General features: G+C 38.5%; 1 protein-coding gene across 2 annotated transcripts in view; it reads left to right on the top strand.

Annotated features, from left to right (window-relative positions):
- Positions 1–27,617, top strand: part of Cntln (centlein) — a 257,955-nt gene that overhangs the window by 151,550 nt on the left and 78,788 nt on the right. For both annotated transcript variants that reach the window (XM_041651057.1, XM_041651056.1), the window contains exons 13-15: positions 5,724–5,824; positions 12,258–12,349; positions 15,619–16,151. In XM_041651057.1, the coding sequence (XP_041506991.1) occupies positions 5,724–5,824; positions 12,258–12,349; positions 15,619–16,151 (726 nt within the window). The remainder of the gene's footprint in view (positions 1–5,723; positions 5,825–12,257; positions 12,350–15,618; positions 16,152–27,617) is intronic.

Genomic DNA, 27,617 nt, shown 5'->3' with positions numbered 1-27,617 from the left:
CCAAATTTCCTGGATGTTTTGTGTCAGGAATTTTTTAGGTTTAACACTTTTCTTCACTGATATATCTATCAGTGATATATCCTCTCCCATGTCTCCAGTGCCTGAGATTCTGTCTTCTGTATATTGTAGTCTGATGGCAGTGCTTGCATCTGCAGCTCCTGTTTGCTTACCTTGATTTTCCATCTCCATAATTCCCTTAGTTTCTGGTTTTTTTTATTGTTTTTATTTCCATTTTCAGGACTTGAACAGCTTTATTCATTTTCATCAAATGTTTGTTTGCTTTTCTTGTTTTCTTTCCATTGTTTGAGAGAATTATTGATTTTTTATTTTTATTGTCTTTTCTTTAGTTTCTTCAAGTGATTTATTCATTTCCTCTTTCAGGACCTCTATCATCTTCATGAAGTTGTTTTTAAGGTCATTTTCTTGTGCTTCAGCTGTGTTGGATTATCTAGAGCTTGATGTAATAGGATGACTGTGTTTTGGTCGTGATATATTGCCTTCATTATTGTTGATTGTGTTCTTACACTGAGTTTAGACATCTGGGTTTGGAGTGATTATAGATCTAGGTGCTAATTTCTGGATTTGCCTTTGTTGGATGGGTGTGTTCTTCTTTGGTTTCTGTTTTCTCTCTAGTCTTCTGACTGCAATGACCTCAGGTTGAGTAGATGGTCTCTACCTGAATTAGAGGCTAGACTTCTAGTGATCTGGATGGCCTCTGGTCAGGCAGGATGTTTCTGCCTAAGTTGGGTGCTGAAGTTCTGGCAATGTGCATTGCCTCTGATCTGGATAGCGAGCGGTCCTCTGGGTTCAGAGTGCTGGCCTGACTTCTGGTGGGGTAGGAGGCTTTTGCCTGGTTACCAAGGAGTTGGCCTGGTCTTTGAGGCCCAGGATGCTGGTCTTATCTCTGGTTTTCAGGAGTTTGGCCTGTCTTCTGATGGGGCACATCTGCAGAGATGTAGACCAGAACATGGTGATGCAGAGAAGAGGGAGAACTAGAGTTATGCTAGGCAAGCACTGGTGGCTGGGCAGGAATTTAATTGCGTTTCAGGATGCTGTCCTGGCCTCTGGTGGAAGAGGATACTTCAGCCATAACAGTAGGCTGGGATAAGGTGACAAGGAGAGGAGGGGTCACTTGGGTGCTTGGGGTTATGCTGGGTGGGCTCTGGCATGGAAAGGTTATTCATGCTCTTAATGGTGGTATTTATAGAATTCTTTCTCATCTGGGTATATGATTCCTTGGAGCATCTTTTATAATTCTGATCTAGTGGCCATCAGTTCCCTTGGTTTTTCCTTTTTCTGGAAGGTCCTTATTTCTCCTTTCACTGTGAAGCAAAACCTTGTTGGGTACAACAATTTTTGTTGCAATTATTTTCTTTTGGAACCCAAAATACATGACTCCATGCCATCCTTGTATTTGGAATTTTTTCTGAGAAATCTACCATTAATCTAATGTATTTGCCTTTATTTGTTACCCTCTTGCAGATTGTCATGTGCCCTTCTTTATCCTGTACTTTAACAACTTAACTATAATATGCCATGGCATCTATGGTCATGTGTATTTGAAGTTCTTGTTATACTAGGGTGTCCATTGTCTTCCCCAAAATTTGGAAAGTTTTATCCTATTATCCTTTTCATAGTTGCCCCAACCTGTAATTCTCCCTCTGGGATGCCAATGATCTGAATATTTACATTTTAAGGGTGTCTCAAGTTTTTGTATTTTCTCTTCAAGAATTTTTTATTTCTCTTTTGTTCTTTCTGACAGTAACAACTCAAAAGATCTGTCTTCAATCTCTCTTTTTTTCTCTTCTGTTTGACCTGATCTGTTGCTGGCACTGCAAAGTTTCCATATGACCCTGAGAGCTTTTCATCCCCTCCCTGACTTCTTTCCTGCCTCTTTCAGATCCTGTGCAGCCATCCTTATTTCAGTTAACTGTTGGTGTTTTCTTCATTTTATCCCTCATACTTCTGTGTTGAGAATTATGTTTTGTTGGGATTATTATCTTTTTTGATACTATGTGATGGTATTCTTATGTGACTTTCTCTTAATAATGCCTTTGGAGGCATCAGTTCTGAGTTTGACTTATAGCAGATTTTCTCATAATCTCCAGGGCTAATCTTCCACCATGTTTTTTTCCTTGGATCGCCCTGACTTACTATAGAGACAGGACTTTCTGGGACTAGGCTGATGGGCCAGTTAGCCCCAGAGATCTTCATGTTGCTGCCTCCCCAGCACAAGCGTTACAAGCACACGTAACAGTTCACAGCTTTTTACACTCCTTACATGGGTATGAGTAATAGAACTCAGATCCTCTTGATTGTACAGCAAACACTGTACAGACTAAGATATCTCCCTGCCCCTGATACATAATATTTAAAAATGTAACTAGCATGCAAAGTATTAGCTTTCATTATGATATTTTCAAACATAAATTGTTTTTATTGATCCTGGTTCCTTTCTCCTCCTTCTACTCTTATCACCTGTTGGACCCTTTTACCTCTCCTTTGCCCTAACTTCCTTTCCAAGTTCAAGTCACATAAGTCCTTGTTTTAGTTTGGGTTGTTATTGCTATGAAGAGACACCATGACCACAACAACTCTTAAAAAGAAAACGTTTAATTGAGGTGATGGCTTACAGTTTAAAATGTTCATTACAGGGAGCATGGCAACATGCAGGCAGACATGAAATGGTACCATGGCTTTATCTTGCCCAGAAGGCAACAGGAAGTTGACTGAGACACTGATGTATCCTCAGTTTATGAAACTTCAAAACTCACCCCCACAGTGACACACTTCCTCCAACAAAGCCATGCCTCCTAATAGAGCCATTCCCTATGAGATTATGGGGGCCAAAAATCCACATTCCACTTTCTGTCCCCCATAAGCTTGCAACAATATCAGAATGCATAATGCATTTAGTCCAATTTCAAAAGTCCCCATAATCTATCACAGTCTCAACAATGTTTAAAAGTCCAAAGTTACTTCTGAGACAATCATTTAACTAAAATCACCTGTTTAAAAAAAAAATTAAAATCAAAAAGCAGATCGTATACTTTTAATATAGAGTGGCACAGGATATACATTACCATTCCAAAATTCAGGGAAGGAGCACAATGAGGAAATACTGAACGAAAGCAAGGTCGAAAACCAATTGAGCAAACTCTAAGCTCTGCATTTCTGTGTCTGATGTCAAAACATTCCCCACATCTCTAGTTAGCTTTGTTGACTGCAACACACTTCTTTCTCTTGGGCTTGTTCCACTCCCTGTTAGCAGCTCTTCTTGGCAGATATCACACAACTCTGGCATCTTTAACATCTTGGTTAATTACAGAATTCTAACCATCCAATATCTGGGATATATTTACAATCTTTTCGACTCCTCCAAAGAGCTTGAGTTCCTTCTCTGGCTCTGTCCACTTCAGTATACACAACTCACTTTTTAGGCTCTGGCAGGCTCCACTCCACTTCTACTGGTGTTCTTGGTCATTCCATGGTACTGGCATTTCCAAAACACTGGGGTCTTCTGCTGCAACTAGACTGCTCGTTCACCAATAGCCTCTCATAGGCTCTCCTTAAGGTGCCAAGCCTCAACTTCTTTTCATAAGCCCTTCAGTCCTGGGCCTTCAGCTGCCACTGAGGCTGCACCTTCACCAATGGCCTTTCCTAGCCTCTCACAATGTCAGACCTCAGCTACTCTCTGTGACCTGTTCATGCCTTCGAAACCGGTACCACCTGGGTGGCACATTACAAAGTCCTCTCTCCAGCATGAGGTGCAACCTTGGCCACCTCTGGAATGTAACACCTTCCAGAAGATTTCACCTCAGTGATACTAGTCTCTTCTTAGTCACTGCTAATTTCTTGGCTTCAGCCAATCAACATCAGTTATCGTATGAAAGCAAGATTTTGCTTTAGTTGTTCCTGTATTCTGTTAATCCCAGGTGATTCTACAGCTACAGCAAACAAGAATCCCAGGATCTTAATTCTCTTCTTCTCTCCTTAACTGGGAAACCAAAACCCGCCAGCTTTCTGCCTTTTACTGCTTAAACTTGGCTGATTTGAAACTAGCTTGCAGACCAGGCTGGACTTGAACTCACAGAGATCTGTCTGCCTCTACCTGCCTCTGGAGTGTTAAGATTAAAGGTGTGTGCCACCATTGCCTGAGGTCACGATTCTTTTTATTCCATTATTTAATCCTTTTATCTCCTTGAACAGAGCATTTATCTCAGTTCCACTGTATGGTGCCCTTTTTGTCTTCAAATATTTTTCCTTGCTCAGCTTGCTCCTTTTATTATAAATCTTCATTAGAGTTACCACGAATATTTACAAGACAGAGTCTAAACTTGGCTGCTTTGAGAATTCTTCTGCCAACAGAATTAATCTGAAACTCTTCACTTTAGCCTCGGGCAGACTCTTCAGACAGAGGTAAAAGGCAGAGCCACTTCTTTCACTAAAATATCACAAAAATGATTTCTAGGCAACATAGTGAAATTCATCTCTGAAAACTCTTGGGCCAGCTCCTGACATTTCAAATAATTATCAGCACCATTATCTTCCATGCTCCTACTAGTATGTTCCATTAAGCAGTGCTTAAAGCATTCTACTGCTTTTTTAAAAATATTTATTTATTATTTATTATGTATACAATATTCTGTCTGTGTGTATGCCTTCAGGCCAGAAGAGCGCACCAGACCCCATTACAGATGGTTGTGAGCCACCATGTGGTTGCTGGGAATTGAACTCAGGACCTTTGGAAGAGCAGGCAATGCTCTTAACTGCTGAACCATCTCTCCAGCCCCTCTACTGCTTTCTTAACTCAAACTCCCAAAGTCCATCTCACTCCAAACAAAAACATGATCAGGCCTATCACAGTAATCCTCCACTCCTGGTACCAACTTCTGCCTTAGTTTGGGTGTTTATTGCTATGATGATACACCATGACTACGGAAACTCTTCCAAAACAATATATATTTAATTGAGGCATTTTTAGCGATTCATGGAGAGAAACGTAACAGCACACAGGCATATACGGTTTCTGGCTACATCTTGCCAGGAAGGCAGCAGGAAATCTGCAAAGACACTGAGTAGTATCCTGAGCATAAGAAACCTCAAAGCCCATCCCTACAGTGACACACTTCCTCCAACAATTCCATGTTCACTGCAACAAAGTCACACCTCCTAATAGTGCCACTGTCTATGGGATTACATTCAAACTACCGCAGTCCAATTACCCTCTCTCCTTTCCTCGACACTTTTCTCCCTCTTGTCTCTGTTCTTCATTTTTTGCCCTATACATACTTAGACCCCCCCACACACACACCCTACATACACATAGGAGTTCTTTAGCTGATTATGATGACATATGCCTATAATCCCAGCACACAAGAGGCCAAGGCAAAATTTTGACTTTAAAGCTATCTTAGGCTACACACAGGGTCAGTCTTCCAACAAACATGCACACATGTATACACACACACATGCGTGCACACACACACACATAGGTATGTTTATTGTAATGAAGTTCATTGAAGTTCATAGTACATAATAAAAGATACCCTCATAAAAATCTATTTGTATGCTGAAAAATGTAATTGAATACATATAATTACTATATTTTTGATTTTATGTTAATGTTTTCTATTCTTCCATTGTCTTTGCTGATTATTTTACTATAACCTTCCTTAACTTACACATTTTATGTAATTATTAATTTTTTGAATTTTTCATAGGATGAATCTTCAAGATGAATTGGATGATCTTAAAGTACATATGTCTATTGATAAAACAACAATACAAGAATTGAATAGGTGCATGGCAGAGAAAAGAGAAGGTAAGTTTTTAATTAAAATAAATCTTTAGCATTATTAAATTTTCTAGTTTTTGTTTCAATTTAAGGATATTACTTAGTTTCTCCATTTTTGCACCATGTTATTTATTTATAACACACTGAATTTTTATGTTTCATGAGAAAATCAAATACAGTGAACTCCTAAATATCTCACTTCGAACAGTCTCACAATTTCTTAAAACTTTTCCATGGGATTTGGGAGATGGCTGAGCTGCTATAGCTGTGGCTGCACAGGCCTGTGAGCTGAGTTCAACCCCGGAACCCTTGTCTAGGAGGGGGAGTGTTGTAATAAGAGCGGCGGGGCTGCGTCCCCAGCACCCTGCTGCCCGCAAGGCTAGCTTTACCCGAAATAATTACACGGAAACTGTGTTCTTTTAAACACCGCTTGGCCCATTTCTATCTAGCCTCTTCTAGGCTAGCTCTCGCACCTGGACTAGCCCATTTCTAATAATCTGCTGTAGCCCACCAGCTGGCTTACCAGGAATGATCTTAACCTCCGTCTGTCTGGAGTGGGAGAATCGTGGCGACTCTCTGACTCAGCTTCTGGGCTGGCTTAACCCTCCAGGGGAGAACACTGCCTCTAGGACCATGACCCTTCTGGCCTCTCTCTCTTTCTCTTAATATAAAATTGTGAAGTCATGTTTGATAATTATAAAAATAACAAAAATTGACTATTTTTATTGTTCATTCATGAAATTTTCCTTGTTAGACTTGCTCACAATTTTATCATTGATTTAACAGTGATTCATTCATGTTTTCTTTTGCTATTACAAGATTTTGAAGGTACTTAGTTCTTTCTAGCGTTATGGGACCACAATCCTAAACATAGAGGGAAGCTTTGTTCATTCATTAAGTGTGTGACCACTGTGACCACTTGTCTCATGATAGGGGATGTGCCATGTTACCAATGTAAGTTGTTCCTATGGTAAAAGTGAAGACAATTGTATTTACTGTGCAACTTCAGTATCTTAGTAGAAGAAGCAAATCAGGCTAATATAAGATTCCTCCAGCTTCTGCCACTCAGCTGCTGTCAAGACACCTAGTGATTGTTTTCAATGAATTCTTTGTTTAGCTTTATCCCAGTTATTATTACTGACTCAGTCTTAAATATGGTGTTAGTGATTTACCAAAGCCAGATTTAACATTTCTACTTTATACGTTTAGTTTTCACCAAAATATGAGTTTACCCCTTCATTGGCTTCTGAGACATGGTTTTTTGTTTTCAGTTTTCTTCTCTTGCCAGGAACTTTTCTCTCTCTTCGATTGAAACATATTCCCACTTCTTTCTTAACAATTGGGACCCTGAATAGTCTTCTTGTTTTATTGTTAAAAGTAACTATATTGTTTTGAAAACAAAAACATACATAGATAAACATTCAAGCAATCATAAAGAACCAAATTAAGAAGAAAAGGAAAAACTTGAGAGTTAACAATTCCAAATCAATATCTTACATTGCACATTGGTTTCTTGTATATTGATGCTTATTGTAGCATTGTGTACAGTAGCTGAGTTATGGAACCAACCTAAGTATCCAACATCAGAGGATTGGTGGACAAATGTGGTATATATGCACAATGGATTTTTTTCAGCCTTAAGAATAAAGCTATGCTCTTTTCAGGAACATAGGAAAAATGAGATAACATTAAGTAAATTAGGCCTGCCTTAGGCAATATCATGTTTTTATTAATTTGTGGCTCTGTATTTTATATACGTGTGTTTGTGACATGTAGATAGAAATAAAATTATCTGAGGGCTAAAGGGATTGACAGAAGCAGAAAGCAACAACAACAGGGAGGATTTATGAAGGGACTATGCTGAGTATGTATACCTAAAGGAGAACTTTTTAAAAATCAGAAAAACTGCTTGGCTACTCCCACAAGTTCTTATTTTGTCCTGACTCGCTGTATCTATTTTTGTGCCGATTAATTGCTGTCTCTTGAAGGCCTACTCTTTTCTGAAGAGGAAATAGATGCTGGTGGATGGGGGAAGGGAGGTGGAGGGGAACTAAGAGGAGTGGAGGGAGGGAAAGCTATGGTTGATGCATTGTATGAGAGAAGGATCTTTTCAATTAGAAAAAGAAAAGGAGAAAAAATAAACAAAGTAATGTGGTATAATTAAGAAATATATTCAAAAGTAGCAATCAAAAATAGTGGAAGAGCCATTTAATGAATAATTTGATTTGAAAGAAGTATCTGCGACGTTGAGAATAAGTATACAGGCAAGATAAAACTATCATGTTCAATCTGATTGAGCTGAATTACTTATCCTATACACAAACTAAAATGAATAAATGTTATGTGCACTAAAATGTATCATACAGAATTAGTATGTAATGAATTGAAATCACAGAAAAATATGTCTTCAGTTACTAAAATGAATGCAATCAGTTAATTTCTACTAAATTATATTTTTGTAGTATTTTTGTTTGTTTTAAATTGAATCACAGATCAAGAAATATAATCAGTAAAACATAGTTATCATTTATCAATAAAAATCCAAAGAATAGAAGAAGTAAGGTAAGTTTTTTTTTTAAATCTATTTATTTATTAAGGATTTCTGCCTCGTCCCCACAACCGCTTCCCATTTCCCTCCCCCTCCCCCGATCAAGTCCACCCCCCCTCATCTGCTCGAAGAGCAATCAGGGTTCCCTGACCTGTGGGAAGCCCAAGGACTGCCCACCTCTATCCAGGTCTCCTAAGGTGAGCATTCAAACTGCCTAGGCTCCCACAAAGCCAGTACGTGCAATAGGATCAAAAACCCACTGCAATTGTTCTTGAATTCTCAGTATTCCTCATTGTCCGCTATGTTCAGCTAGTCCGGATTTATCCCATGCTTTTTCAGACCTAGGCCAGCTGGCCTTGGTGAGATTTTAATATTAGCCATTGATATCCTTAGGATAGTGCAAAAATTGGCATGTCAATTCAAGAGTAAGGTTGTTTCATTTGGCTCAATGTAGTTTGCACTAACACTTTTCCATATTCTCTTTTGCATTTGGGGGAAATAAAATGTATTATGTCATTAAATAATGTAAAATACAACCTATTGAATGCTAAATGACTATATTTATATTTAATAGCAAATTAATTTTGTAAAATGATAGCCCTAATTTAGGATGATTGGAGTTGTGTTTTGCTATTAAGTATTTCAAATAAAACTAGTGGAAATCAAATTAAAAATGGTAAATTATGTTCACAATTTATAAAAAATAATTTAATTATTAAAACAAACATGAAACTGTTTTTTATGTTTGTTTTGTTAAATATTAAAATGGAAAAAAATCACAAAAATATGATAGGTTTTAAAAATAATGTTACTATAATTAAATTGAGAATATAAAAGAATAATAAGATAATTAACAGTAAAAAGTTGCAGAATCATTTAGATTAATTATCCAATGGAATGTTGGGGCTTGGAAACTAATAACCCAAACTAATCACACTTTGACATGGGACAGAATCTTTCTGTGCAGTCCAGGATGACCTGGAATTCAGAATCTTTCTTCCCCAACCCCTGAGTCCTGAACACCCTGTACCCCAGCTATGCTGAGTAATTTGAAATAGGGGAAACTGGGGAGTCTTTCAGCCTCCTTAGAACCTGGTCATTTCTGACCTTCCTTTGTATGTTGCTATCAGGCTCAGGAAGCTGTGCAGATTACCTTTTGTGACTTTGATCCCTCTCTAAAATCCCAGTAACCAAGGATTAACTCATAGAAAAACAGGCTTAAAGGTATTTGACAATTCTCTTTAAAGATACCTGTTCTGATGAGTCTTGGACATGGAAAGACAACCTTCAATGCTACTGCAGTTTCTGTGTTCACCTCTGTTCCTGGCATGGTCTCTCCATCAGACTCACTCACTTTCCCTAAAGGTCATTTTCTACCCCTAAAAAAGGTCCTCAATCCCTTGCTCCATCTCACTTTTCCTATTGCTGAGGATACTGCAGCCTGGACCATCTGGCACTTCTGCAATTTTCATAGTCTGTGTGGTATGCATTTTCCCCTACAAATTCCCATTTATTTCAGTGCACTTAGACTCCAAGAAAGCGGGAGAAAATCCCTTTACCACCATGGTAAACCAAGAAGATTAAAAGGAAATGAAACAAAAATAAAATCAAACTAATTTTAACCAATTATTTAAAAAGTTAATGTTTAAAAACAGAAAAAGAAAAATTTCTAAAAAAGAAGGAACAAAACCCAGAAGAATTTTAATGCTAGTAAAAGTTAAAGTATTTCAACCATATAAGTCTTGTAGAAAAAAGCACACTTGTCAAGAGAGAGAAAGAGAGAGAAGAAATGTCATTTTCTTAACGAGGCCCTCTTGCCTACATCTGCACATCCTGAGATGTTTGAACTGAAGTGGCAAAGAGTATATTCCTTGTTTCACTACATAGTCTGAGCCTAGCTGTTTCAGTATACTTATAGAAGCTATATAGGCCAGAAAAATCTTTCTGGGTGACACCCACAGGTGCACATGCTCACGTAGTGACAGCCACAGGTGCACATGCTCAGCTAATGATAACCAGAGGTGCACATACTCAGCTAACGACACCCACAGGTGCACATACTCACCTTGCAACACCTACAGGTGCACATGCTCACCTAGCAACACCCACAGGTGCACATGCTCAGCTAGCGACACTCACAGGTGCACATGCTCACCTAGCAGCTTGTGACACCCACAGGTGCACATGCTCAGCTAGCAACACCCACAGGTGCACATGTTCAGCTCGTGACACCCACAGGTACACATGCTCAGCTAGCGACACCCACAGGTGCACATGCTCACCTAGCGACACCCACAGGTGCACATGTTCAGCTTGTGACACCCACAGGTGCACATGCTCAGCTAGCGACACCCACAGGTGCACATGCTAACCTAGCGACACCTACAGGTGCACATGCTCAACTAGCGACACCCACAGGTGCACATGCTAACCTAGTGACACTCACAAGTGCACATGTTCAGCTAGTCTGTCCAGCATTTCTTGCAGATACCTGGGACAAAATATACAGCAAGGAAATTTTTTTAAAAATCATTCTTCAGTGTTAATTTTATTAGCAATATATAGATGTCATTAGTACTCTATGTATGTGAATATTTTACTATTATCTTAGTTTTAAGGACAAACATTTCACTCAGAGCTATAGGAGATATTTAAATGACTAGAGCAGATGAATTATATTTGCATATTATTTCTATATTGCTGAAGAGTGCTGTAAATGAATTCAGCACCGTGGTGTTAGGGGACTAGAAAAAGAAGCTTGGGAGCTGATAGAGTATTATCAAGGTAAAGGTACATGTTCCCCAAGAGGCAAATTCTACCTATTCTAGCTTTTATTATTCTTAGGACAGTGTTCTATTTATTTCATGAGCACAGAAGTTTTAATTGAGTATGTCATGTTTCAAAGACAAAAGAAATGCCTAATTCACTCTAACAAACTTGTTAGTCGCTGTTTTTATCAGGAGGATTTCTACTCTACAGAGAATAATATTGTTTTCTCTTCCTTTGTTGATAAATCAAAGTTTACACTGACCTACAGCAGTCAAGCTGACTTTAAAGCAAAAGCAAGCTGGCACAGATGCATACTCTCTTAGTGTCATACACTTTTCTGATCCCTGCTTTGTTCTTTAGCAACATTATACTTAAGAGACAGTTAAGGAATTCACTAAAAGATGGTAACTTCATCCCTTTAACTTATCTGTAAATAAAATAGTTAGTTATAGGTTTCAATGAATTTTAATATTAATGAAAAATGTGACAATGTTTCCCTGAATTTGGTAACTTGCTTACAGGTTTTGGCTGCACCGAGAAGCTGTGGTAGTTAGTTGTCAGCCTACGCAGGAGTGATTTGTCAAACAACTTCACCCACTTCTTAGAAAGTGAAGCTGCAGCTCCTCTAGCTTTGAGGCTTTTATGGCTAACCTGCCTGTGCACAGTCTTTTCGTGGAAGGAAAGGTTCATGCACTGTTATGGTTTCAGTCTCTAATTCCATTACTGTTTGCTTTGTTCAGTGATCACTCTGATCCTCATGGCAGGGAACAGGATCAGCAGAACAAAACTGGTAGTCGCTGTAGATAAAACGGCAATGAATTCTGCTTTTAAGGTAAAGGCAGAATAGTCTACAAAAGCATGAACATGGGAATGAAAGTATCGCATTGTTAGCCTGCAGATCTATTGTACCTTTGAAAATCTTAACACTGCAGGAAAAAACTATGACACTATAAAGATATGTAACTATGTGACCAAAAAAAAGCCCTTAAGAGAGGTCACCATTTTGTTCTGGTCAAATACTTGGCAGGAGAGTAGACTAGATTATTCATAATTGAAAAACCACAAAACCTTTCCTCTTAAAATGATAGTACAGTGTCTCAGCAATATATGATATACCCTAATATATTATTCATTTGCTTCCAGAACAACTCTTTAGACACCATGAAGATGCTGGGGTCAAGAAGAGTACTCCAGAGAAGAATGAGAAAGCAATACCGGAGCAGACATTACAGAAGGTAGTCCAATCTTTAAGATATTGAGCTGAGCAAGTTAAATCTGAATTTTAACATAAAGGATTATATTTTAAAACGAGAGCTCATGAACTTAAACCTTGTGTGAATTCTTGATTTAAATTCATAATTCAAAATCATTGGCTTGCCAAAATGGGTTAACAAAATCAATGTTAGAAAAATAAATGGGTAAACATTTGTGCTTCCTTGGACATAGATTAAAAATATTTTTATAGATGGAGAGGAGAAATGAAAAGAAGAAAAGTTAACAAAATTTAGAGTATATGTGCCTCTTAGTTATAAGTGAGCAGTTCAAGTTACAAGTGGGTCAGAAGCCCCTGATCTGCAACAGGCACAGATTGCTGTTCCTATTCATAGCTCTGCCAGAGTAAAATGGCAATGTCTTCATAATTTAAATATGTGTGACTTATTGTCAAAAATTACCCTATGATTTAGTGTAGTTTTCTGTATTATGTAGGACAGTCCATGTGAGCCTGTTGACACAATACAGCAGTAGTCTCATTGATAGTAAAATGCTGCTTTCAAATTTTAGTATGCATATTAACTTATTTCTTTTTACGAAATGTATTGTCAGGTTCGAAAACATTTACTAGCCATATTATTTAAGATTTATCTTTCAGTAATGGGCTCTCTGACTGTTTTCTAGCTACTCTGGATTAGTCTTCGGTATTACTAAAGCATCGTTTCATAAGCAAAACTGAACATGCAAACATGTATAAGCAATTTCACTTTACTGCTTTTATTTCCTGTACCTGTGGATAGACTTATAGCGACTTTTCCTAGTCTTGCCACTGTCTTGTAACAAAGGATGTCACCTCACTGCTACTGAATGACACGTACCAGGTGAACATAATAGGGAAGAGACTGAGACAGGCTCACATTCGTTCATCTTGATGGAAGGTGAAACATTGATGCCCTCAATGTACCATCATCTGGGAAACTTTACACTTTGTATTAATGCATCAGCTTTGTTTCAAGATAGTATTTTCCTCACTGTTTCGTATAATTTTGTTTGTATAGATTCATGGTATATAACTAGTCCTCTAGAAGGGAAAGCCTACGGAAACTATGACTTCTATCTACCCTCTACAACTGACAACTAACATTATGGGTCCAGAAATGCATTTAGGCCCAGAAAAAGAACAGTAATGATTTTCATTGAATTTGAATCCAATTAGCAAGTTAATTTCTTACTTTTTCATATTAGCTTTATATTTAGATTTATGTAGGGGTTTTATGCATCCTAGGCAAGTTACTTACCAACAATCTATTTGTCCAGCCATATATGCATATCTTTATTTTTAAAAAGTATATATAGAGTTTATGTATATTTAGTATGGTTTTCTGTGTTTTAATAGGACAGTCTATGTCAACATGTAGTCACAATACAGCACTACTATCACTGATAGTAAATGCTGCTTTCAAATTGTAGCATTTGTCTCAATATATTTTTTCTTACAAAATACATTATCAGGTTCAATGTTAATGGTTTCAAGGTTGAACTGCACAGGCTGGGTTTGAACTCATTCTGTAGCCCAGGCTGGCCTTGGCCTTGCAGCATTCTGTCCTTTATGTCCTGAGTAACTAGGTTCAGGAGCCTCCAACATTAAACACATCTGAATTTCCTTCTTGCGTGTGTATATTCCTATATGTATGGTGTGGTGTGTGCATATGCATACTTGTGGAAATCTGATACCACCTAAGGCACAAACCATCATTTCTTTCTTTTCTTTTCTTTTTTTTCTGGTCTGGAATAATTCACTCACCTGTCAAGTAGCCTTGGCTAGCTGGTCTGTGAGATGCAGGAGTCTACCTGTCCTGGCCTCCCCAGCTCTAGAACACGCTGCCTTTTGTATGTAAGTTCTGGGGATCAAGCTCAGATCTTTGTACTGGAGTTGGGTACTTTACTGACTGAGCTCTCTGACCAGCCCCAAAGACATATCACTGAAAGGAATAATAAAGGGCATCAGGGCCAGCTTTCCACTGGAGTTCATAATACATGGACTGACAGGAGCTCTAGGTTTAGTTTAAAACAGAGGTGTGAATTGAGCAGTCTTGGGCAAGGTGTGGTCTGCCCATTTTTATGTCAGCTCAGAGCCATCATCAGGGTGGTCCAATAAAGTGTTATATTGTTAATCTGTTGCTCCCTGAGAATGCAGCTTTTTGGCCTCATGGATAGCTATTCTCATTTGGAGGTGTAGAGGTATCTGACCTTATGGCTCTTTGTGGAATTCTAGATGATTCAATATGTAAGATTAGAGACAATAACCATGTGTTTCTTGAGCCAGCACACAAATTGAAAACAAATACATAGATGTCCGGCTGTTCTGCTTTTAGTTGTCTTGTGGACTCAAATGAAGAGTCAGTGATTCTTTGCAAAAGCCGTTTTGGAGTTTCTGTTTCAATTACACTTATAAAATTATTTTGAAAAATAGTTAAATATTATGTTTCAAATAACAACTCTTGTCATTTTACAAGTTCTAAATCCAAACTTCCTTTTGTAACAGTAATAATAATTTTGTCCTTGGTGTTTAGACCTACAGTGTTTATATCCTATCATGCATTACTTTAAGATGTGCAAGTATATGTCTTTCCAGTGACTGCCGAAACATAGGGCCATCGTTGTATTTGATCATCACTGTATCCTACAACAGGAGCAATATTCATTGAAATAAATGGAAATGTTTTACTTATAAGCAACCTTCAAATTCTTATCATTTTAGATTGTTGAACATTATTTTTTGGAAAAAGATTTTATTTTGTGAAATAAGAATGCCATGAAAGTTAAAAAGATACTTCTAATTTAGAAATTAAACTGTTTCAGGTTATTTATCTTGTCAGCACTTTTTAATGTGTTTCTCAAGTATTTGCTGATAGTTTCTCCATGAACCTGTTTTAGGCTATTTCTATAAACAGTTGATTTTCTGAAAATATTTCTTCTCACAGTGAGACCATATAACGAAAGCACCTACACTCTTAGAGAACTCTGCAGCTCATTGGCATCCTTAGTTCTGTATCACTTTGCATAGGATTTTAACTTCTTTTGCCATCTGTCCTTTGTTCAACAGATGCATTATTGCATTTCTGAATGTATTCATCTACATCACCTTAGAAATATTTAGGAATTAAGTGCTTTAGATTCATTTTGTCCTTGTACTAAATGTAACTTTCTTCCTCAGTTAGAGATGATAATTAGAAATAAAGTAGATTATGCTCTTAAATTTTAAAGGAATAAATTATTCCTTCTTGCTTAGGTCATTGAGTTGGAAAATCGACTAAAATCTTTTGAGCAAAAGTCAAGAAAATTAAAAGAGGGGAATAAAAAATTAAAGAAAGAAAATGATTTCCTGAAATCCCATTTAAAACACTATCAAGAAGATTCTGAAGTGAGAGAAAAGGAGCTGGAGCACCTACTGAAGGTGAGTAAAGATGTAGAAAATGACAAAGGTGAACTTCAAGTCAAAATCACTGAGCTGGAGAGGGAAGTCACTACCCTGAGGAGACAAGTGGCAGAGGCCAAGGCTTTGAGAAACGACAGTGAAGAGGCGGTGAGTCCAGGCGAGAAGCGCCACCATCCCACTGACAAAGCTAAATCTGAGATGGTCACCAGAGAGGTGAGAGCCCGGCCGTGTGACTGCAAGACAACCACTACCAAGGTGAAATTTAAAGCTGCCAAGAAAAAGATCTCTGTGGGTCGCCACCACACGCTTCTCAATCACTCCATCAAGGTTATGAGCCACGTTGAGAACCTCAGCAAGGACGGCTGGGAGGATGTGAGTGAAGGCAGGTAAGGCTCTCATTAACTTCGCTCTGTGGTGGGGACAGTGTGCATATGTAAAGCACTGGCAAATTGAGATTGAATTTCAACTACTGTCGATTTGGTATTCAGAAAAAATACTGTCAGAGCCTTTGAAATATCTTGGGAGGTCTTGTTCTGAGCTTATTGACTGAAATTTGCATGCAAAATTAGCCACAACTGCATGAGTATTTGAATAGGTGCCAGGAAACCCAAAAGAAGGCAATGCTTGATTTCTTCCAGTGATGCTATTTTCCTGCAGTCATGAGGCTTGAAATTGACAGTTTGGCAGGTTGATTTAATTTGCTGGCCCTTTGCATATTCACCACTGACAGCTAAGGATTCCCAAGCAAGCCTACTAAGTCGGTTTAGTTATCTTGTGACATGCCAACCTGGGAGGAGAAACATTTTTCCCCCTTAATTTAGTTAAATAAATTTTGAATGACCCATTTCAGCTTGTTACCAGATGTCTACAAGCTGTTTAACAGCCTTTAAATTAAGAACCATCTTCACTAATTATTTCATGTGTGTATTATGGAAAGTCATTGTACAAACTTTAACTGGATGGAAGTTCAAATTTACTTAAGAGTTGCACAGATTTGTATTCTTGAGTCGTTTAGCTCCATTGAATATAAAGAAGCGAGTACTAGAAGTCTGTACATTTCATGGTCTTACACCAGGCTGTACACTCATGTATTCATTTGAAGCACAGAGGCAAAGGAATGACAGCACATCTTACTTAGACCTGTGCAAAAGTTCCCTGTTAGAGTTACTAACAATTTGTCCACTTCACCATGGTTTTAAAATTTTTGCCTTGTTTCATAATAGTATATACCTTCTCTATTTATTTTCTCTAGTTTGTTTTGTTTTCTCTAATCTCTTCTGCAGTATTCTATTTTAGATATGGGATGACTAGGGATATATTTTTTTGCTATAAACATAGAAATGAAAATGACCTTAAAACATAGTGGGAACTTCTGTGGAGGTCAGGTAGGGGAGGGGATACCTTCCTCACCCCCTTAAGTATCATGGCTTACTTTCTTGTAACAGGAGATGTATTAGAGAAAAATAGGTCATTTATTTTTCAAAGTTTTACATGACAGTTGGACATGAATGAAAGCCTAAAGAATTGGAGAAAAGTGTCCATTTTTATGCTTAGCTTCGATGAGAAATGGACAGTTATATAGACGTGTAGATAAAAAGAAGTATAACTATATAATGTCCAAAATAAGAGCAAAGGGCCAAGAGGGAGAGATCCAATGATGTCATTCTCTTCAGGGTGTTCTAAGCCTTTTTCCTGGTCAGAGTGGGTCCTTTATGGACTGGGGGTCTTTTCTTTCTAACCATGGTAGATGAGCCCATGTCATGACAGGGCATATACATTTTGTGTTTTGCTTTGGAGGAAAGGGTCTGTATTAACTACTTTTCTATCACTTGATAAAATACCATAATCAAAGCAACTTGTAGAAGAAATAGTTTAATTTTGTTTATGCTTCCAGAGCATTGGAATCCATAATGGTTGGTACAGCGTGCCAGCTGACAGCAGGCATGCATGGCAGCAGGAACAGGAAACAGATTTCATCTTGAACTTCAAGTACATAGCAGAGAGTGAGTGAGGTTTCAACTCTCAGAGTCCACCCATAGTGACATAACTTACTCCAGAAAGGAGAAAGCCACTGAAACCTCACCAAACAGTGACACCAATCCAATAGTATGAGGGACATTTCTCACTGAAACCACCACATGTGAACTAATGTTTGTCATTACTTGGGAAAAGATAAAGAGCAATAGACAGGAAAGAAAGGTGAAGGAAGCCTTGTCTCTGAGCCTGTTTCTTGGGTGTTCTAATGTTCTTTATATCAAAGTTCTTTGAATTGCAAAATGGTATAGTTTGCAGAATTGTTTTCTGAGCCTGAGCAACTATTTACATTTTAACAAAGAGGTCCTATAAAAATTCCAAGTTCAAGTATTCCAAACCAATGTTACTATAATTTTTGAGGTGAACTAGAAGCATCAGTTTTATTTGAAGATTGTTAACTGGTTCCAATGTGCTGGTAAGTTTGGGAAACATTTTAAATCATTACAAAATGAAGTTCCTAGTCTTTAGACAGATAAAGAAACTAAAGAGGCGTGTTTGTAGGGCAAGTGAGATAACACCCTGGGTAATGTCCGTAACAAGCCTGATGAGATGATTTTGATTCTTAGGACTATTGTGATAGAAGGAGAGACCCAACTCCTAAGACCTGGACTCTGATTATTACACATGTATTATGGCATTCGTGCACACATGTGTACATACACATAGAGAGAGATGGAGGGAGGGGAGTGAGGGAGTGAGGGAGGGGGAAGGGAGGAAGGGAAGGGAGTGAGAGAGGGAAGGAGAAAGAGAGGAGAGATTTTAAAAAATAAAAAATATTTATGAAGGCAAAGCCAGAGGATGAAATCTGTATATTCTCTTTCTTTTAACTTTTCCCAACTTCTTTTTCCCTACTCTCAGAAGCAGTTGTAAACAAAATAGTACCCAACTCAAAAATCCACTAAATATTTATCCATATCTTTGAGGAATACTCATGTCAACTGAAATCTGTACCTCAACAATATAATACCCCTGTACTTTTCATAATATATTACTATAGCTTATTTATATCTGAGTCTACATATATTGATAAAAACATAAAAGTTAGGTAATATATTCAATTTCAATTTCATCATATCAATGCATGTTCATAAAGCCATGTATTCTGAAGAAATATCACTCAATTTTTAAATATAAGAATATCATCTAGTGTCCTCATTATTGTCTAAGTTCTCTGGCATTGTGGTTTGTAGACTGGTTTTCTTTGCTAAGAGAGACTTACATAGATCTAATCTACATGGGAAGTAGAAAAAAGACAAGATCTCCTGAGTAAATTAGGAGCATGGGGACCTTGGGAGAAGGTTGAAGAGGGGAGGGGAGAAGCAGGGAGGGGAACAGAGAAAAATGTAGAGATCAATAAAAATCAATAAAATAAAAAGAAAAAGAACATCATCTAAGTTGTTCAGCAATGTAACTCATTTTGGCCCAGTGATGTTGTTACACTTCCTGCTTGGCAGAACAGTCTCAGAAATCATTTAGCTTCAAAGACTTCTCAGACGTTAGAAATCATGCACTGGAACGTCACAGATGTTCAAAAGAGTCTATTTCTTCTTGTTTTCTGTAGTGTGGTACTTAGATTTTGTCACCTTGACACAGGGTAGATTGTCACCTTGACACAGGGTAGAGTTACCAGGAAGAACCTCGGTTGAAGAAATGCTTCTGTCAGATTGCTGGTAGGCATGTCAGTTTTGTAGGGTATTATGTTGATTAATAGGGCATTGTGTTGATTAAAGATTGATATAGCCAACTTACTGAGGGCAGTGCCACACTTGGGCACATGGTTCCAGGATATATAAGAAAGCAGGTTGAGCAAACTGTGGGGAGTATTCCTCCATAGCCTCTGCTTCAGTTCCTGTCAGGTTCCTGTGCTAACTTCTCTCAACAAAGAAATGTGACCTGAGAGCAGTAAGATGATGGAAATCCCTTTTTCCAAAGTTGCTTTTGGTCACAGTATTTTATCTCAGCAGTAGAAACCCTGAGACATATAATGTAAGAAAATTATTTGGATACTAAGAAAAATAGAACTTAGTCACATGTATGTAGTATACAATAACATTATATAATCATCACCTGTTATTTATTTCTCACAGTTTATAAGATTATGTTTATTCTTGTTGATTTTGCATAATAAAACACTCTGACCAAAAGCAGCTTCAGGAAAAAAAGGGGTTATATTATTGATCCTTCTGGTCACAGCCCAGTGTTGAAGGATATCACAGCAAGAACTTCCAAGAACTGAAGCAGAGACCAAAGAGCACTGTGGCCTCAGCTTGCTCACTGACTCATGTTTAGCCAGCTGTCTTATAGCTGTCTAGGGTCCACCTGCCTACGGATGTGACTGTCCTTAATGACTTGGGCCCTTCCCCCTCCATAATCAAGGAAATATCTCACAGACAAAACCGCGGGCCAGTCTGATGGAGGCAGTTTTTCAGTTGAGGTTCCCTCTTCCCAAGTGACTCCAGGTTGTATAAACTTGACAGCATGAACTAATCACCACTGGTTCATTCAGTAATCATGAGAGAAGAAAAGGAGATGGTCATCACCAGACTCAGAAAGGCAAGGACTGTTTCCTAACATGTGGAATAAGGATTGAAATGTAAAAGTCCCTCTGACATGAAAGTGTAATAGGGAATATGAGGGGCAATGAAGAGGTTTATAGACAGGGAGAAGGGTAAAGGAGAGGGTAATGGGGGAAAGACAAAATATTTTATTTCATGTGTCATGTATATTTATATATAAATTATTGTTTATATATATTCACATACATGTTGTGTGTGCCAGATGAAACTAAAAGCAAGACTATATGGAATATAGAAGGCAGAAAGGAGACTATTTGGGGAGTATAAAAAGATCAATGAGGAGACAGCAGGAGGGATAAAGTGACAGTGTGGCCTTGTTGAAGGCAGTGTGTCAGTGAGAGTGGACACTTGAGGTTTCAAAAGCCCGTTAGATTCTCAATTAGCCTTCTCATACCCCCCACCTTGTGGTTGTAGACTCTACATGTAATCTTGCAGCTACTGCTCCAGCACCATGTTGCCTGCTGCCTGCCTGCTACCATGGTCCCTGCCTCAGTTTCTGAACTGTAAGCAAGTCCTGAATCTATGGGTCCTGTGTGTTCAGTTCATACAGCATACCATCAAGCAGTTCAGGCAAGAGCAGTTTCCTGTCCAAATGACTTGCCTTGTCACATTGAAGGCAAATTCTGTAACAAGTTTCTTCAATGCCCATCAACCTCTCTGAAGTAAATGGTTCTGCAAGGAGCAGGCATACCTCATTGTCGAGAAAAGTCTGTCACTGGAATATTTTAAATGCCATATTCTGTAGGTCTTTGAAATGTTTGAAGAATACCTATCCATCTGAAATATATCTCTGTACATCTAGAAAACCTAACATGACTATAAGTTTGACTATTATAAATGACTATTTATTAATATGTATTTCTTAATTATACATTACATTTTTAAATGAACTGCATAAACATAATACCGTAAATGAGCAGAAATACATATACACAGACTAACCAATTGACCTTATATTTGTATCAATAGATGAAAGTTCATACCACTGTAAATTATTCATTTCTAAATCTTATCCTTTTTAAATGAAAACAAACATTTATAAACAATCATTTTGGGAATTTGGGTGTTGTTTTCTCCAAACTGCTTCCTGTTGATAGGTGAAGTATTTTTAGGGTTCACAGAGACCTTTCAGGGGTCTTGTTCCATAAAACCTCATTAACCTTGAAGGAATTCACAGGTTCTTGTCTTCTATGGAAACAAAAGCAGAACCTCTTTTCAAAGCAATATATCCTTAGACCCAAATTTTGAAGTAAAGATACCTTTATGTTGGTTTAACTTAGCAGCCCCCAGAATCAATCAAATGTCTCTATGAAGTGAGCTCATTAACAGTCAAAAAATTTGAAAACAATGCAATAATATACATAATCCAGATTCTATGTGTATTTTCCAACTTTGCATGGCTTTTTATTTACTTTATTACTTTTTAGTATTTTATTCTCTTTATTTTCTTAATCTATGACTATCTGTACTCTTGTCTATATTCTTTTTCTTCTCTACATATTTTCTTAAAACACACTGTGATTCACTCAAAGATTTTTTTTTTAGTCTGAATCTGTTTTTATTGTATATCTGTAATCATTTTCTGACCAGGTGTGCTTTTTTAAAAAAAAAAAATGTTAAGCAGGCATGGCTAGGACCAACTCTGCAGCCCTGCCTGTTTTCTCTGCCTTGTCCAACATAGTGGAGGTACATTCACCACCCCTGAGAGCCATGATCACCAGCCCAGCTCCAGGGACCCAGCAGGTCTCTGTAGCCATTAAGCAACTAGTAGCATGCTGCTCACAATCCCCATTTAAGTGCAGGACCTCCCAAAAGAGCCAGAGTTAGTGCTGCCAGCATGAACCAAGAAATGATTTCTTAAAGAAGCTATGCAGTTTTTGCTGCTAATGCTGAGACAGGAAGCCTTCTCTTAAAGGAGCCATGCTTCTGCTCACTGCCAGCAAAGAGTCTATGTAAAAAAATGTGTCTACCAAGAAACTGCACTTGGCTCCTATTTTAGTGGGTCTAGAAGCTCGCCCCCTCTCTCTCTAAAACTTTTTTAGGTCTTATGTGGGTCCATGCACCATGCAGTGGGTGCCATTTGTAACCTGAGACTACTCGTTCATTTCCCTGCCTCCCAGAGCTGAATAATCACACAGAAACTATATTAATACAACAACGTTTGGCCTATTAGCTCAGATTTCATATTAACTAACTCTTACATCTTAAATTAACCAATTTCTATTAATTGATATATCACTATGAGGCTGTGGCCTACCAGTAAGGTTCCAGCATCTGTCTTCTTCAGCAGCTACATGGTGTCTCTTTGACTCCACCTACTTTCTCTATATATCTCTGTTTCTATTTCTTGCCGGGCTTTATTCTGCCCTGCCATAGGCTAAAGCAACTTCTTTATTAACCAATGATAATAAAACATATTCACAGCTTTCAGAAGGGAATCCCACATAAAAATATACTTAATTAATATTTATTTTTTATGTCATTGATAGCAATGCATAGTTTCAAAAATAAATCTTATAGGATAAGTTGCCTCTATCAACTTTTTTTTTTTTATAATTTTTTTTATTAAGAAAAGAAGAAAAAAAACATAAACAAAAAACAAGTTTCCACCTCCTCCCAGCCTCCCATTTCCCTCCCCCTCCTCCCACCCTTCTCCCCCTCCTCCCACCCTTCTACCCCTCCCCCCACTCCTCTCCCCCTCCCTCTCCAGTCCACAGAGCAGTCCAGGTTCCCTGCCCTGTGGTAAGTCCTAGGTCCTCCCCCCTCCGTCCATATCTAGGAAGGTGAACATCCAAACTGGCTAGGCTTCCACAAAGCCAGCACATTAAGTAGGATCAAAACCCCGTGCCATTGTCCTTGGCGTCTCATCAGCCCTCATTGTTCGCCATGTTCAGAGAGTCCGGTTTTATCCCATGCTTTTTCGGTCACAGTCCAGCTGGCCTTGGTGAGCTCCCAGTAGATCAGCTCCACTGTCTCAGTGGGTGGGTGCACGCCTCGTGGTCCCGACTTCTTTGCTCATGTTCTCCCTCCTTCTGCTCCTCATTGGGACCTTGGGAGCTCAGTCCAGTGCTCCAGTGTGGGTCTCTGTCTCTGTCTCCATCCATCACCAGATGAAGGTTCTATGATGATATGCAAGATATTCGTCAGTATTGCTCTAGGATAGGGTCATTTCAGGTTCCCAATCCTCAGCTACCCAAGGAACTAACTGGGAACCTCATGTTGGGCACTTGGGAGCCCCTCTAGGGTCAAATCTCTTGCTCACCCTAAAGTGGTTCCCTTAACTAAGAATTGTGGTTCCGTGCTCCCCTATCCACCTTTCCTTTATCCCAATTCTCCTGATTCCCCAAGTCCCCCCTCCTTCCCTTCTACCTTTTTTCTCCCCATCTCCCCTTACCCCCATCCCACCCCACCCCCAAGATCCTAATTTTCTCCCCGGCAATTGGGTCTACTTCCCTTAGCCAAGAGGATAACTATATGTTTTTCCTTGGGTTCACCTTCTTACTTAGCTTCTTTAGGTTCACCTATTGTAGACTCCGTGGCCCTAATTTATGGCTAGAAACCAATTATGAGCGAGTACATCCCATGTTCATCTTTTTGGGTCTGGGACACCTCACTCAGGATAGTGTTTTCTATTTCCATCCATTTGCCTGCAAAATTCGAGAAATCATTGTTTTTTACCGCAGCGTAGTACTCTAGCGTGTATATATTCCATACTTTCTTCATCCATTCTTCCATTGAAGGGCATCTAGGTTGTTTCCAGGTTCTGGCTATTACAAATAATACTGCTATGAACATAGTTGAACAAATGCTTTTGTCATATGATAGGGCATCTCTTGGGTATATTCCCAGGAGTGGTATTGCTGGGTCCAGGGGTAAGTTGATCCCGAATTTCCTGAGAAACCGAAACACTGACTTCCACAGTGGTTGCACAAGATGGCATTCCCACCAGCAATGGATGAGGGTACCCGTTCCTCCACAGCCTCTCCAGCAAAGGTTATCCTTGGTGTTTTTGACTTTAGCCATTCTGACAGGTGTAAGATGATATCTCAAAGTTGTTTTGATTTGCATTTCCCTGATTGCTAAGGAAGTTGAGCACGACTTTAAGTGTCTTTTGGCCATTTGAACTTCCTCTGCTGAGAATTCTCTGTTCAATTCAGTGCCCCATTTTTTAATTGGGTTAATTAGCATTTTAAAGTCTAGTTTCTTGAGTTCTCTATATATTTTGGAGATCAGACCTTTGTCTGTTGTGGGGTTGGTGAAGATCTTCTCCCAATCAGTAGGTTGCCTTTGTGTCTTATTGACTATGTCCTTTGCTTTACAGAAGCTTCTCAGTTTAAGTAGGTCCCATTTATTCAATGTTGCCCTTAATGTCTGTGCTTCTGGGGTTATACATAGGAAGCGATCTCCTGTGCCCAGCTCCTGTAGGGTACTTCCCACTTTCTCTTCTATCAGGTTCAGTGTGTTCGGGCTGATATTGAGGTCTTTAATCCATTTGGACTTGAGTTTTGTGCACGGTGATAGATAAGGGTCTATTTTCATTCTTCTACAAGATGACTTCCAGTTGTGCCAGCACCATTTGTTGAAGATGCTTTCTTTCTTCCATTTTATACTTTTAGCTCCTTTATCGAAAATCAGGTGTTCATAGGTTTGTGGGATAAAATCCGGGTCTTCTATACGATTCCATTGGTCGACTTCTCTGTTTTTATGCCAGTACCACACTGTTTTCATTACTGTAACTCTGTAATAGAGTTTGAAGTCAGGGAAGGTAATGCCTCCAGAAGATCCTTTATTGTATAGGATTGTTTTGGCTATCCTGGGTTTTTTGTTTTTCCATATAAAGTTGATTATTGTTCTCTCCAGATCTGTGAAGAATTTTGATGGGATCTTGATGGGGATTGCATTGAATCTATAAATAGCCTTTGGTAGAATTGCCATTTTTACTATGTTGATCCTCCCAATCCAAGAGCAAGGGAGGTCCATCCATTTTTTGGTATCCTCTTCAATTTCTTTCTTCAATGCCTTAAAGTTCTTGTCAAATAGATCTTTCACTTCCTTGGTTAGATGTACCCCAAGATATTTTATGCTGTTTTTGGCTATTGTGAATGGTGAAGCTTCTCTGATTTCCCTCTCTGCTTCCATATCCTTTGTGTATAAGAGGGCGACTGATTTTTTGGAGTTGATCTTGTATCCTGCCACATTACTAAAGCTGTTTATCAGCTGTAGGAGTTCTTTGGTGGAGTTTTTGGGGTCGCTTATGTACACTATCATATCATCTGCAAATAACGAAAGTTTAACTTCTTCCTTTCCAATTCGAATCCCCTTGATCCCATTATGTTGTCTTATTGCTATTGCTAGAACTTCAAACACTATATTGAAGAGGTATGGGGAGAGTGGACAGCCTTGTCGTGTTCCTGAGTTAAGTGGGATGGCTTTGAGTTTCTCTCCGTTTAATTTGATGTTAGCTGTCGGCTTGCTGTATATAGCTTTTATTATATTTAGGTATGACCCTTGTATCCCTAATCTCTCCAAGACTTTTAACATAAATGGATGTTGAATTTTGTCAAATGCTTTTTCAGCATCTAATGAAATGATCATATGGTTTTTTTCTTTCAGTTTATTTATATGCTGGATTACATTGATAGATTTTCGTATGTTGAACCAGCCCTGCATCTCAGGAATGAAGCCTACTTGATCATAATGGATAATTTTTCGGATGTGTTCTTGGATTCGATTTGCCAGTATTTTGTTGAGGATTTTTGCGTCGATATTCATGAGTGAGATTGGCCTGTAGTTCTCTTTCCTGGTTGAGTCTTTGAGTGGTTTTGGTATCAGAGTAATTGTGGCTTCATAAAAGGAGTTTGGTAATGACCCTTCTGTTTCTATCTTGTGGAATACATTAAGGAGTATAGGTATTAGATCTTCTTGGAAGATCTGGTAGAATTCCGCGTTGAAACCATCTGGTCCTGGGCTTTTTTTGGTAGGGAGGTTTTTGATAACCTCTTCTAATTCTTCGCGACTAACAGGCCTATTTAGATTGTTCACCAGGTCCTGATTTAACTTTGGTATATGATATTTATCTAAAAAAGTATCCATTTCCTTTACATTTTCCAATTTTGTGGCATATAGGCTTTTGTAGTAAGATCTAATGATTCTCTGAATTTCCTCTGTGTCTGTGGTTATGTCCCCCTTTTCATTTCTGATCTTATTAATTTGCAAATTCTCTCTCTGCCGTTTGATTAGCTTGGATAGTGGTTTGTCAATCTTGTTGATTTTCTCCAGGAACCAGCTTTTTGTTTCATTGATTTTTTGTATTGTTTTCTGTGTTTCTATTTTGTTGATTTCAGCCCTCAGTTTGATTATTTCCAGTCTTCTACTCCTCCTAGGTGAGTCTGCTTCTTTTTTTTCTAGAGCTTTCAGGTGGGCTGTTAAGTCTCCAATGTGAGCTTTCTCTGTTTTCTTTAAGTGGGCACTTAGTGCTATGAACTTTCCTCTTAGGACTGCTTTCATAGTGTCCCATAAGTTTGAGTATGTTGTTTCTTTATTTTCATTGAATTCCAGGAAGACTTTAATTTCTTTCTTTATTTCTTCCTTAATCCAGCTATGGTTCAATAGTTGACTGTTCAGTTTCCATGACTTTGTATGCTTTCTGGGGGTAGCATTATTGTTGAATTCTAACTTTAATCCATGGTGATCTGATAAGACACAGGTGGTTACTAATATTTTTTTGTAACTGTGGATGTTTGCTTTGTTACCGACTATGTGGTCGATTTTCGAGAAGGTTCCATGAGCTGCAGAGAAGAAGGTATATTCTTTCCTATTTGGATGGAATGTTCTATAGATGTCTGTTAAGTCCATTTGATTCATTACCTCCACTAATTCTCTTATTTCTCTGTTAGGTTCCTGTCTGATTGACCTGTCCATTGGTGAGAGAGGAGTGTTGAAGTCTCCTACTATTAGTGTGTGCGGTTTGATGGCTGCCTTGAATTTTAGCAATGTTTCTTTTATGTACGTGGGTGCTTTTATATTAGGGGCATAGATGTTCAGGATTGAGACTTCATCCTGATGAACTATTCCTGTTATGAGTATAAAATGCCCCTCTCCGTCTCTTCTGATTGATTTAAGTTTAAAGTCAACTTTGTTAGAGATTAGTATGGCCACACCTGCCTGTTTCTTAGGACCATTTGCTTGATAGGCCATTTCCCAGCCCTTTACTCTGAGTAGGTGCCTGTCTTTGTGGTTGAG

The sequence above is a fragment of the Microtus oregoni genome, unplaced genomic scaffold (assembly GCF_018167655.1).
Source record: "Microtus oregoni isolate MIOR12 unplaced genomic scaffold, Mior012 000005F_ref0000423, whole genome shotgun sequence".
Taxonomy (NCBI): domain Eukaryota; kingdom Metazoa; phylum Chordata; class Mammalia; order Rodentia; family Cricetidae; genus Microtus; species Microtus oregoni.
Note: the sequence above shows the minus strand (reverse complement) of the source record. Positions and strands in the feature narration are given on the sequence as shown.